At 41.5% G+C, this 12,862-nt stretch overlaps 1 protein-coding gene across 2 annotated transcripts in view; it reads right to left on the reverse strand.

Moving 5' to 3' along the window:
• Positions 1 to 12,862, reverse strand: part of Tmem163 (transmembrane protein 163) — a 212,039-nt gene that overhangs the window by 25,973 nt on the left and 173,204 nt on the right. For both annotated transcript variants that reach the window (XM_027954034.2, XM_071619292.1), the window contains exon 5: positions 9,675 to 9,771. In XM_027954034.2, coding sequence (XP_027809835.1) covers positions 9,675 to 9,771 — 97 coding nt within the window. The remainder of the gene's footprint in view (positions 1 to 9,674; positions 9,772 to 12,862) is intronic.

A 12,862-nucleotide genomic window follows, 5' to 3' on the forward strand; every position in this document is an offset into this window, starting at 1 on the left:
AGATACCAAGGACTGAGATGGCTGGGACATACATGGTGGTTCATTCCTAGTCTTCAGAGGAATCTCCATATGGAGATCTCCAGAATGGTTGTATTAATTGGTCCCACCAACAATGTATAAATGTACCATTTTTCCTATACCTTCACCAGCATTTATTATTATTTGTATTCTCAGTGATTGTTATTTTAAATGGAGATGAAATCTCAGTATAGTTTTGATTTGCATTTCCCTGCTAAGGATGTTGAACATTTTTTCATGTTTGTTGGTCATTTGTATTTCTTCTGCTCATTTGCCCAACTATTGATTGGATATTCTGGGTTTTTTTTTTTTTTTTTTTTTTTGGTATTAAGTTTTTTGAGTTCTTAATATATTATGGATATTAATCCCCTATAGGAAGAGTAGCAGATAAAGATTCTCTCTCATTCTATAGTTTTTTTCTTCACTTCCTTATTGTTTCCTTTATTGTGCAGAAGCTTTTTAATTTGATGCCATCCCACTTACTGATTTTTGTTTTTATTTCTTGAGCTTTAGGAGTTTTGTTAAGGAAGTTGGTGTCTGTGCCAATATTTTGGAATGTTGACCCTATATATTCTTCTAGCAGTTAGTGTTTTTGGTCTAATTCCTAGGTCTTTGATCCATGGAGTTGACTTTTAGGCAGAGTGAGAGAAAGAGATCTAGTTTCACTCTTCTACATATGAATATCCAGTTTGCCCAGCATATTTGCTAAAAAGGCTATCTTCTCCAACGTATCTTTTTGGCACCCTTGTCAAGGATAAGATGACTGTGCTTATATGGCTTTGTCTCTGTGTCTTCCTTTTTATGCCACTGTCTTTGGGTCTGTGTTTATTCCAGTACCACACTATTTCTGTGACCATAGCTTTGTAGCTTAATTTGAGATTAGGTATTGTGATGTCCCCAGCATAGTTCTTATTACTCAGGCTTGCTTTGGCTATTCTGGGTTTTTTATTCTTCCATATGAATTTTAGGATTTATTTATGCTAGTTTTTGAAGAATGTCATTATCTTCGGTATTCTGATATTGCATTGACTCTATAGCTTACTTTTGGTAATACAGCCATCTTGACAATATTAATTCTGCCTATCCAAGAACATGGGAAGTCTTTCCATCTTCTAGTGTCTTCTACAATTTCTTTCTTTATTGTTCTATAATTTTTATTGTAGAGGTCTTTTACCTCTTTGGATTTATTCCCAAATGTTTTTGAGATTATTGATAATTGTTTTAAATAAATGGAGTCACACAGTATTTACTTTTTTTGCTTGCCTGGATACCCACATTAGTTATTTTGAGATTCACCCGTGCTGATTCATTCAATAGTAGTGCCTTTTTATTGCCAAGTAGCCCATGGTACAGATATACTGCAATTGGCTTGTCCAATTACCTGTTGATAAACATCTAGGTTGTTTCCAACTTTTGACATAAATAAAACTACAACACACGTCTGTGCAGTCTTTGTGCAGATATATTTTCATTTCACTTGCATAAATACCTAAAGATGGGATGACTAGGCCAGGCAGAAAATGGTTAGCTTTTAAAGAAAAATCTGATATGTTTTCCAAACTGGTTGTACCATTTTAATCTCTTACCATCAGTTTCTGAGAAGTCTAGATGCCCCACACATATTTGGTCTCTGGGAATTTTTGTTTTGTTTTGTTTTAGACATTCTGAATACATAGTGCTTTTTAATTTGTAATTCCATGATGACTAATAATGTTGAACATGTTTATATGGCTTATTAGACATTCATCTGTCTATTCTTATGATCTATTTGTTTACCTATTTTTCCAATTTTCTTATTGGTTAGTTATCTTCTTATAAAATGGTTCTCCATAGACATATATGTTGTTTGTATTACCTTGCTATCTTCTTCCTGGTGTTTTGGAAGAACGAAGATTTCTGATTTTTAAGAAGTACAATTTTCATTGTTTTGTTTATGTTCATGCTTTGGGGGCCATATCTAAGAAACTTTTGCCTATCCCAGGATTGTACCAATTTTGTCTTTTGTTTTTTTTTTTCTAGATATTTTACAGGTTCAAGTTTTACATTAAGGCTTATACTTCTGTGTAAGAGTTAATGTCCTTTTTTGTCCATATGGCTATCCAGTTGGTCCAGGACTATGTGTCAAAGAGACTTTCCTTTCCCCCAATGAGTTACCCTGGCACCTTGCCGGAAAACAGTTGACCAGATATGTGTGGGTTTATTTCTGGGCTTTGTGTTCTCCATGAATTAATTCAAGCCAATAATGATCTACCTTCATCAGTGCTCAGTTCTCTTCTCTCAGAAGTTCCTTGATTCTTGACTCTAAGACAAATAAGAGGTCAATCTTGCTGAGGTGATGGAATTATTCTGTCTGAAGCAACAGGAATGGGATGCTGCTGACATTCTGATACCACAGATTGCTGCCTTTCTTTATGCAGTGAAGGAAAGATAGAGGTAGGAGCATGCTAAGGGCCTTGTTAAGTACTTGTTAATAATATTTTTGTTAAGTACTAGTCAATACCACTCCTAAATTCAATTTAGAGTCATGCGTGATAGCATATCATACTGAAAAATAAGTCTCTATTGCTGATGGAGGATCCAGGAATTATAGGTTATTGCACCAGAAAGCATCTATAACGTCACGAACCTGGGCTGAAAAGAGCATCATTGAAGGCATTTCCTGGATGGTTCAATACAGCTTAATCTTGCAGCACTAAAGACATCAAAAAAGGTCAGCCAGTTTTCTTAGAAGCCTCTTCTCTAGCACAACAATAATATTAACCAACATTCATTCAGTAGTTATATGCTGAGCAAATCCCTGTATCTTTGTAATTTTGTTAACAATTGTACCATGAAGGTACCATTATTTGCATTTTACAACAGACAAACTGAGGTAGAGAAAAATCAAACAACCTGCCCAGGTTCCTTCAGGGAGAAAGTGGCTAAGTTGGGATCTGCCTTCCTGCCTTCAGCTCCCAGATTCTTAACCCCAGTGCTATATAGCCTCAGAGCACTCACTTCATATAGAGCCTTTAGAAACTCAATCCAGGGATGAGGCACTCACTTCAGAAAACCCAGGGATGACAAGCTGACTGAGTAGGAAGCAATGCTAGGAAAACACTCACTTTGCCCAAACCTTTACTGCCTGTTAGAGTCTGTAAACAAGTTGTTCGTCACCTCCTGGTTATTTTGCTGCAGCCGGACTGCGGCAACTGCCCTCTCCCTCATTTCCTTTTTTTTTCTGTTAAATGTTTCCTCTCTTAAAAGGGATGCCATGAAGATCTACCGGCAGGGGCAGGCTGAGGGGAGGAAGTGTTTGAACTAGAAAAGAATGTGAAGACTGGAGTGTCTGCAGATAAACCACTTTAAGAGTGGTCAAGGAGCTTGAAAGTCAACACCTAGGTAGGAAGTAGCAAGTAAAAAGTAACTGAAGATAGCAGGAAGAGAATGGATGAGTATAAAAGGGAGATTTCCAAGGACATGGGCAAGGAGAGACCTCAGAAGGCTGACTGTGTGGAGGGGAGAAGCCCTGTGTTCAAGAGATGGACCAGAGGGAGAAAGCAAGTGGAACCTTGCACTAAAGACAGGGGCGTGGAAAAGAGGCAGGGCAAGCCATTTCCATCCCCCTGCAAGCTGAAGAGTCACTAATAGCCAAGGTAATAATGGCTGAAGAACATAAAAAGAACTCCTACCAACCTGAGTTACAGGCCCAAACACCTGCAAACACAAGAGCCTATAAATCTAAGATTCACCGCTACTTCTTCAGGTAGGAAGATCCTTGAGGAAAATTTTTGGCTATGGACTTACAGACCTACAACACCTTTACAAGAGTTCCATTTCCTCCTTTGTTCATGAGAGTACAATCCCATCTCAGAGTCTTATGGGAGCACATCCATCCCCACAGGATCAATGGAGAGCTCCCCAGTCTTCAAGAGTGGGACACTTCAGCAAGACTTGTCAGACAAGTCACCCCTGATAGAAAACTACTGCCCTGCTAGACACCACCCTCACAGTCTACAGGGCCTGGACACAATATGAAGCTAATGTCAGCTGCCTGTAAGAAAATAAGCAATCAAGGGGCTCCCTGTTATTGCTGGAGTGAAGCCGCTTTGCTCTGGTGGGTGGGATGCAATATTAGGCCAAAACAGTGGGGAGATAGACAAAGGGCAGCTTGCAGGGCCCCCTTGGCATTCAAGGGAGAAGAAACAAAATTTTGCTAAGGAATTGTTCCTGATCTACAACACAGTTATTTTGCATCTTGCTTCCTCTTCTTTTACTTTTTTTTCCCCCTTCTCTCTGTACTTCTTATACTCTGAGGCTCTTGTGTAAACAGAGAACAAAGATATGGGAGAAACAAGAGGTTTACCAGGAACCAGTGGCTCCTGCAGCCATTCTGCCTGGAATGGCCACCACCTCCCCCTCCTCCTGCTCCTGCTCCTTCCTCCCACCCTGCTATCCCTGGTCTTGCCAACACCCACTTGTCCTTCAGAAGAATGGAGATTCTGCCCTCCAGGAAGTTCCCAGCACAGATCCCCTCGTCCCAGCTGATACAAAGTCTTCTCTCTGTTCTCATGGCACAGTCTCTATCATGAGACTTTTCACCTCAAACAGACTGTATCAGCTTTTGGGGCTCTCCACAACTGTGAGCTCCTTGGGAGCAAAAGGCAAGTCTTCTGAGAAGAACTCCACAGAGCAATATAAAATCTTTAGCCATTACTGCTATTTGACTCTGTATCTCGAGTGCCTAGGTACAAGGTGACATTCAAATGGTAGCAATTGTTATTAGTGGCAACATGTGGCCATGTAGGACTACTGTAATTATCATGGGAATCAGCATAATTGACAACATGACCACTTCAGGAGGTTGGGCCCAGACACTGGCCAAGAGCTCAAGGCAAGGAAGGCATGGTCCTCCAAAGGCAGAAGAAGACAACAGGGTGGTCACAGATCAGGACAGTGAGCTCACAAGCAACAATTGGGATTCTAGAGCCTTGGAATCAAATACTACTATCTCCTTCCTGTGCAAAGCATGTAACAGTTTATAAGGCGATTCCACATTCATTATGTCATTTGCTTTCTACAATCTCTGCTGTGACGTTGGTGGAACTATACCTATTTAACAAGTGAGGAAATGATTCTTACAGAGGAGAAATGGTTTCCTAAAAGTCACCCAGCTAAGGAGTGGTTGGTTAGGTTTCACAGTCAGGTATTCTGCTAGTGCATTCTATGTTCTGTGAGTGTGGCCCAGAGTTAGCTATGGCCACCTGAAGACTGCAGGAGAGCACTATCAACCCATCCAGGAAACCAGAGCAAGATCCCCAAGGGTCAGGGGTTCACCAAAGTCAAGCATCAGAGTAGCTGCCATTGGACAGTGTGGGGTCCTGAATAAGAGGAAGACCAGGAGACAAGAAAAAGGGACTGAGAGGCCCAGCCTAAAATTACCACAGATCTCAAAAGTTGGGGTAACTTTGATTAGCAATTCAGAAACCTCAAAAAGCAGAACCTGAAGAGCCAATTACAGAAGAAATGTCTCCCAGTGGCAGTTATTTTTAATTGCTCATCTCATCCTTATTATAAATCTCTAACCTAAGTATTATGTTAAACATAAGGAAACGAAGGTTCATGCAGGGCATATGATATGCCTGTGATCATGCAGTAAACAGGGGAAAAGCAGAGAGGAGAGTCACACCTGGACAGGGTCTCTGTGCCTTCCACAGGGTCCAAGTTTCCTATGGCCCCCTGTTCCATATTTGTCCTGCTGAATGTTCTAAGACTTCTTGGTTCATCTCAAGTGGGTCTTTTAAGAGACAAGGTAGCAGAGGTGCCCTGGTCAGTGGTCTAGAGTGCAGGGGGTGGTGCTGTGAGGTAAGGGACAAGGGTGGCAAGAATAGCCAGAAAGACAGGAAAAGTATAGCTAGGGGCCTAGGCACCCTCCCTGTAGCATAGTCCTTGGCAGCATGGCCCTCTGGGAGCAAAAGGAGGAAGAGAACAGACAGGAGGACCAGGCCCCCAAAAGTACCAGAAGCCAAGACAGCCCTGGACCAGGGTTCAAATCCAGGCTGCCGCCTGTCAGCTGATAACCTCAAAAAGATCACTTCAGCTTTCAAAGCCTGTGTGCTAGCAAAAAGGAGAAGCATAACCACCTGCCAGTTCTTATGAAAACAAGGCAGTATCGAGGTAAAAACAGGAAGAGCACCATGCTCCTTTTAAAGCAATCCGTATTAGACATCCACAACCTAGACTCATCAAAACAGCATGTTATGTAACAAGTTTTACTTGTCAATAAATAAATGAAATAAATAAGGTGCAGTAGGTAAGGCAGTCATAGGGTACCTGCTCATTTTGCTCATTTTTGTTTAGAAGTTGTTCTCTTTCATGCTATAAATAAATAAATAGAAATCCATTAACATAAGGCAAGTATTGACTACTCTATCACAGTACTGCCCAACTTCCAACTTCCAGAAGAACTACAGTCAGGGCATTTTCAGAAGCGGCTCTTTTGGAATCTGTTCCATTAACCAAACAAGGCACTGACTGCAGGCAGTAGGCTTATCTTACTTGCTTATGAAGGCTCGCAGCTGATTCCCCAGAGTCTGGTTTGGGGTTCCCCAGAGAGCCAGGATGACCTGATTCCTCCCCCAGCAAAGCCCTGAGGGGCTGGCATGGCTGTCAATGCCACAGAGGCTCAGAGCCAGCTGACTTCATGGTTGGGTAATTCCCAACTGCACAGCTCTCTTATTCAAAAATGACCCATTCTTCCATTTACTCTCAGAAAATCGTGCAGCTGAATTAAAAAGAAAGCAGCCCAGGGAACAAGGTTATGGGAAGGAAAACATGGCTTCAGACTAAATAGAAATCAAATGTAAAACTGCAGCTCCACAGCCGGGGCAAAGGCCACAGGTATAACTGGGAAGGGAGTTCATGACATTAAGGCCCTAAGACCCTGAAGCCTGGTTTCATCCAGATCCTACTTACAGCCTGGCATCCACGAGAAGTAGCAAACTCCCTGCATTCAGGCAAGAGCCATGTTTTATTTGACCTGCATGAAATTATCCTCCCACTCCCAGGCAGGGTTTTCATTTTTATTTTTTTAATTAGTTGACAATTTATTTCACAGTAGACACAGGTTTCTATTTTTCCCTCAAACCTTGCTGCTAGACCTGACAACACTGGCCCGCCCATATTCTGATATAAAAACTCAGGGGGAGGACAGAAACTTCATTCCTCCGGTAGCTACAGATCTGGTTGGCTTCTCCTGTTCTTGTTTCAGGACTGGCTTCTTCAGCATCTGAGTGTATGAATCTTAATTTACATAAAGCATTATGGAATAAATGCTCACTCTGATTTACTGCAGGCCAGAGGTTGGGGGCTTGTTGATAGCCTATTGGCATGCAGAAGCTTCTTGCACAGAGCAAAGGAATCATAAGACCTGGTATTGAAAAACCTTGAGCCATGACCTGCATTTTATCTGGTCCCTGTGTGCCACTCAAATAGGAGGTCTCCCCCTATGCAGGAGGGAGCTTATGCAGTTTGAAAGCCCCCTTTTTAACTGTTCATAGTGCTGAAGGATCAAATAAATAAATATATATGTATATAATATATAAATGAAATAACATATGTGTGTATATATACACACATATATGTATGTATATATATATACACATTTATATGCATATATATTTATATTCATATGTATGTATATATATATATATGAGAGACATGTTCATAACGTATAAAACACTGCAGTAAGTATGAGTTCCCCAAGGAAGGATTCGTTTTGGGCACAACCATGGAGCTCTTCACCCCCTGTGAACTCTACCTGAAGCAGGGCCTCACTGTAGATATTTCTACCATGACATGGAATTTAAGTTGGTTAGCTTTGCTTAAGAGTACACACAAGGACCTGGCACTGTGGTACATACCTGTAATCCCAGTAGGACAGGAGGCTGAAGCAGGAGGATCACGAGTTCCAAAGCCAGCCTCAGCAAAAGCAAGGTGCTAAGCAATTCAGTGAGACTCTGGCTCTAACAAAATACAAAATAGGGCTGGGAATGTGGCTCACTGGTTGAGCGCCCCCATAGTTCAATCCCCAGTACCTGCCCCCGCAAAGAAGAGTTGTACACATGGGATAATGAGAGACTGTTCCCTGTGAAAAGTGGTTCTGCTACCAAGAGAAACACAAGGAGGCCCTCTACAAGAGCTGTGAACACAGTCATCCATCCCACATCAAGTTAGCCCTGCTGGAAATTGACTTTTAATGCCTAAGTGAATGAATGTGCCGACTGGTTAATGCTGAAAATTTCCACCTATAAACATTTCTTAGAGTTGAAGCATATTTCTCTGCCCTGAAAAATGCAAAAATGTTATCAGTCATTCAACATGTAAAGTTACCCTTAGTGACTTCATAATTTAGATTCAGAAAGACTGGAAAATGGGATAGTAAGCTTAATAGAGGGAAAAGATGGAAGAGTCCAAGGCCCTGGGCAACCAGAAGATCAGAGTGAGAGAATTCACTAATTAGGAGATGAAGAGCACAGGGGTATAATAAACATTAATATCTGCTTGAGCCAGCTCTGCTTCTGAAAAAGACTGACTACCCTAAGTGTGCATTCCTACCCTGGCATCCATCTTTCCTCCCTGTCACTGAGTTATTAGAGAATAAGCCTTGGGCCAACTGTGGTAATGAATAATAGTTAAAGGGGATGGCTGTTATCTCAGCCTGAGAAGGAGGGAGACAATAACTGAATGCAGCCATGTCAGTGTCTCTACTGAATCCAATAGAATTTTCCTGCTTCATTTACACCATCCCCATCAACACACATGTACACACACACCCACAAATGCAATAGATCACCCCAAAAGGATTAGCATGTTCTTCCAAAAGTGAAATAAATGTCTGTCTGGGCCTCATATAAGATGGTACATGTGGCCAAGTTCAAATCAAATCACATCCTGAGGAAAGAGCTGTATTTTGCATTCAAATTGCTTTGAACTTGTACACAGAGAATTATTGTAATGGCAGCATCTTCATCTTCTGGAAACCAAATCAGTTGCCTTCTATGAATATTGCCTGATAGAAGACTCTAAAAATATTTCTTTTCTTAGCGTTCAAAAGGGGAGAAGGAAAAAAATGTCAAGAGTTTGGGTAATGACTCTCACCTAGAGGACAAAGCAGTCAAGACACATTTAAATATGAAATTGTATCCTCCAGTTTCTATACTCAAATATCAGCTGTGCTAGAAAAACTCACGTGAATAGATTTATGTATTGAATTGAAGTGCAAAGGAAAAAATAAATAATTCTTATTACAGAAATCGTTGAATGAATACAGAACAACAGATATAAACAGTACAGATTGGATCACTTTGCTACACAAAATAACCCAATTTTTCTTTATTAAAACAAAGACATCTTATTTTAAAACTAATCAGAAGACCTAAGGAGAAGAACATAGACCTAGTACCAGCTCAATTATTTGGAGTTTCTTCCTCCTGCCCAGTGCTTTGCTCTGCCAACTCATTTGCATCCCTGCAAGGAGTTCTTCCAGACCCCCCCCCCCTCCAAATGTTGTACATTCTCTCTGAACCTGCCAACCCCCACCAGTAAATCTGTGGTGAGAGGCAGCACAGGAGCTGGTACTGCTGGGAAATACTGTTAAGGAAGAAGAAGGACCTTACCACTTCTGGGAGCAGCCTAGTTGAGAGGTCATGGATGGCTTTGACCACTATACATATGGATGACAGAAGGAATATCACCCCCAAGATGACACAGGCTCTGCAAAAAACAAAACATTGAGAGTCTTAACTGGGAGAACTCCATACTGCTGAAGAGTTGGCACAGTTGACCACGATGAGCACACCATCTGAAAAGTGAATTTTTCCATAATTCCCTACACCCCAACCCCAAGTCCCAGAATTGACACCAAGTTACTCTGGGAGAATACAGTTCAGGATTTTATCAACAAAGGCAACCTCACAGGTAAGGGGTTCACCATCCTACATCACCTTGCAGTACTCCATGAATGCTGGCAATGGAAGGGTCTGCCATAAAAGTGTCATGGAAGCCATCTCCCTTGCCTGGCAAACTTGCTGCTTCAATCCTGCTCAGGCTAAAGGGTGAAGAGTTTAATAACAGAGTGGAGACTGGCATGGGACATCCCAAGCTCTGCCACTTAACTTGTTGCAGGTTCTTGGTCAAGGAACTGAGACTCTTTTAGCTTGTATTTTCTCACCTTTTGGATAGGAATAACAGGTCCTACCTGCAGATGAAACGAAACGATGAAGTAAACTGTTGATGATAATAGCTGAGACAAAGGAAGTCAGCTCCCGATGCCTCTTCTGGATACGATTCAATAAAATACAAACCTTTGGATTTTCCCGGCCAAAAGAAGGAGGAATGCTTTGATAATTACAAAAGACAGAGTGTTTATGGTAAGAGAGAGGAAAGAAAGAAGGACAGGAAAGAGAGGACAGAGAAGACGACAAGAAAGAGAGAAGGAAAAACAGAAGAAAGGATGAGGTCAACCAAAATACCCAGCACAGGAGGAGGCAGGAGCAAGTTGAGACGAGGCCCATGATAATAGGAGATGATACACAACTGGGAAGGTCACGGGGAGAGGACTGATAAGAAAATCAATGGGGTTCATGGCAGAATCTGGCAATCCAGATACAACAAATCTCAGGAGACAGAAAATGAAAGTAAACAAGAGGAAATGCTAATCCTAATACAAGGGTCAAAATACCAAAACGGAGAGGGAGAATACAAGGACAACTACAATTAGTTTTAGATCATTCCTCTCCCAACGTGGTATCTCCAACATTTGGAAACCTCTCCCACCAGCTAGCAAATAGAACCAATTTTCAGGGCTGGGGTTGTGGCTCAGTGATAGAGCGCTTGCCTAGCATGTGTGAGGCACTGGGTTCAATTCTCAGCACCACATATAGATAAATAAATTAGAAAATCAAGGTCCATTGACAACTAAAAATATATCTTTTAAAAAATGTTTTTTTTCATTATTCTTCTTGGATTCCCTCTTCTAGACTAATAGCACATTCCCAAACTATTCACCTAATTTTGAAGTGAAACCTACGTACAATCCTAATAAACCCGTGGATAGATACAACCCCCCTAATTTAGAAGTGAGGAATACAAGCAGGTGAACCCACGGCATGGAATGCACTTAGGAGTCTTCTTACCCACCCTCTAGTGGTAGGTTTGCTCCTTTCAAAGACACAGAATGAATCATCGCAGGCTGGAGCAAAAACACACACAAAATGAACACATAGATAGAGGAAAAGGTAATGAATGGGCTAGGATCTTGGTGGAGACTTGAGCAAATGGATGAGTCACCATCAGTGCCATGCATTCTTGTAATGAGCCCCCACGGAAAAACATATGCTCAAGAGGGAGAAAAGAGAATGTGGGCAGTAAAAACACATTGCCATGGCTGACCGGTTCAGTTGAGATGGTGCACCTGGGGCAGGTGACCAAGTGCTCTCAGGCCCTTACTGGAGGGTCCTTTAGTAACTAGGGACTGGAACAAAGGCAGGGATTCCCAGATTTTCAGGATCAGTTTGAAGCAAATACCAAGCACCTCCTTGGAAGATGGCCAGCTGTACTCAGTGCTTGGAATAACCATTTATACCTGACAGCAAAGGGGCTGGAAGGGGTCCCAGTACAGACAAAAAGACTGAAGTCAATTAGGCCTCCAACATAAGGTTTGTTTTTTTTTTTTTGGGGGGGGGGGCGGGGGGCGGGTTACTAGGAAAAGAACCCAGGGCCTTGCACGTGTAAGCTAGTGCTGTACCACTGAGCTACATTAGCAGCCTGCAAAATTTTCATTTGTTTTTCCAAGAGTGAAAACAAAGTAGGATTTATTCAAGTGAAAAATAGAAACAGAAGTCTTGCAAGAGCAAGAGGTCAGTTTTGCAATGTGACTTTTTTCCTCCATTCACAAAACTCCTGGGTGACTGGAAAAGACTCCTTTTTAGGTAAATTCAATCACAAACTAAGCACCTCCCAGCCACTGCACTCTTCCAGGGAACTTTTTTTTTTTGCTGCCTGACAAACACCCCAGTTCGATTTTATCAGACTCTCTAGGGTAACCCTAGACCTCTGCATTTTTTATAAAAGCTTCCAGGCAATTCTAATGTGTACTGGCCTAGTTTAATTTTAATCTAATACTAATGCAAGGCCCAGACCCAAGTGAAGCCCTGTCCCTAGGGAGCTTCTTCTATGAGGCAAAGCCCATAACTCCCTGAAACAGAGGCAGGGAGAGAGTGGTCACTCAAGCTGGCAAGGAGGGAAAGACTGGTCTCATGGCCTTTCCAGACCCCAGGCCCCACAGAACATGTGTTTACTGATTAGCTTTTTCTTCCTGAGAAACAAGTAGGACAGCTAGACCTTCTCCAGGTAATTTGTCCACTATATCCTCTTCTCCATTCTCCTGGGGGAAAAAGGAAACAAATAGCCTCTGCTTCTTCCGGACAGGGAGCAGTGAGGCACAGGAAATCTACTTCTGTGAGATCACTGCAGGCATGGCTTGATCATGCACAAAAAGTGGGTTTTCATTTTATTAAATTACTTAATATGTGTATATTAGTTAGAGTATATGTATATTTTGATTTCATTACATTACTCAAGTATATATGCTTAAGACAAGTTTAAATACGGCAAGAGCCTTGATACATAATTTCTTGCTTACTTATCGTTAATCAAAGCTACACTATAAACTCCTTAGGTCAAAAAAATTTTTTAAATAAAATTTAAAAATGGACTTTTAAAAACGCATTTTATTTCCTAATATCTATAGTAGCATGTGGCAGGATGTCTCAAATGTATCTGTAGAGTGGATATAAACATCAAC

This window comes from Marmota flaviventris, chromosome 11 (genome assembly GCF_047511675.1).
Source record: "Marmota flaviventris isolate mMarFla1 chromosome 11, mMarFla1.hap1, whole genome shotgun sequence".
Lineage (NCBI taxonomy): Eukaryota > Metazoa > Chordata > Mammalia > Rodentia > Sciuridae > Marmota > Marmota flaviventris.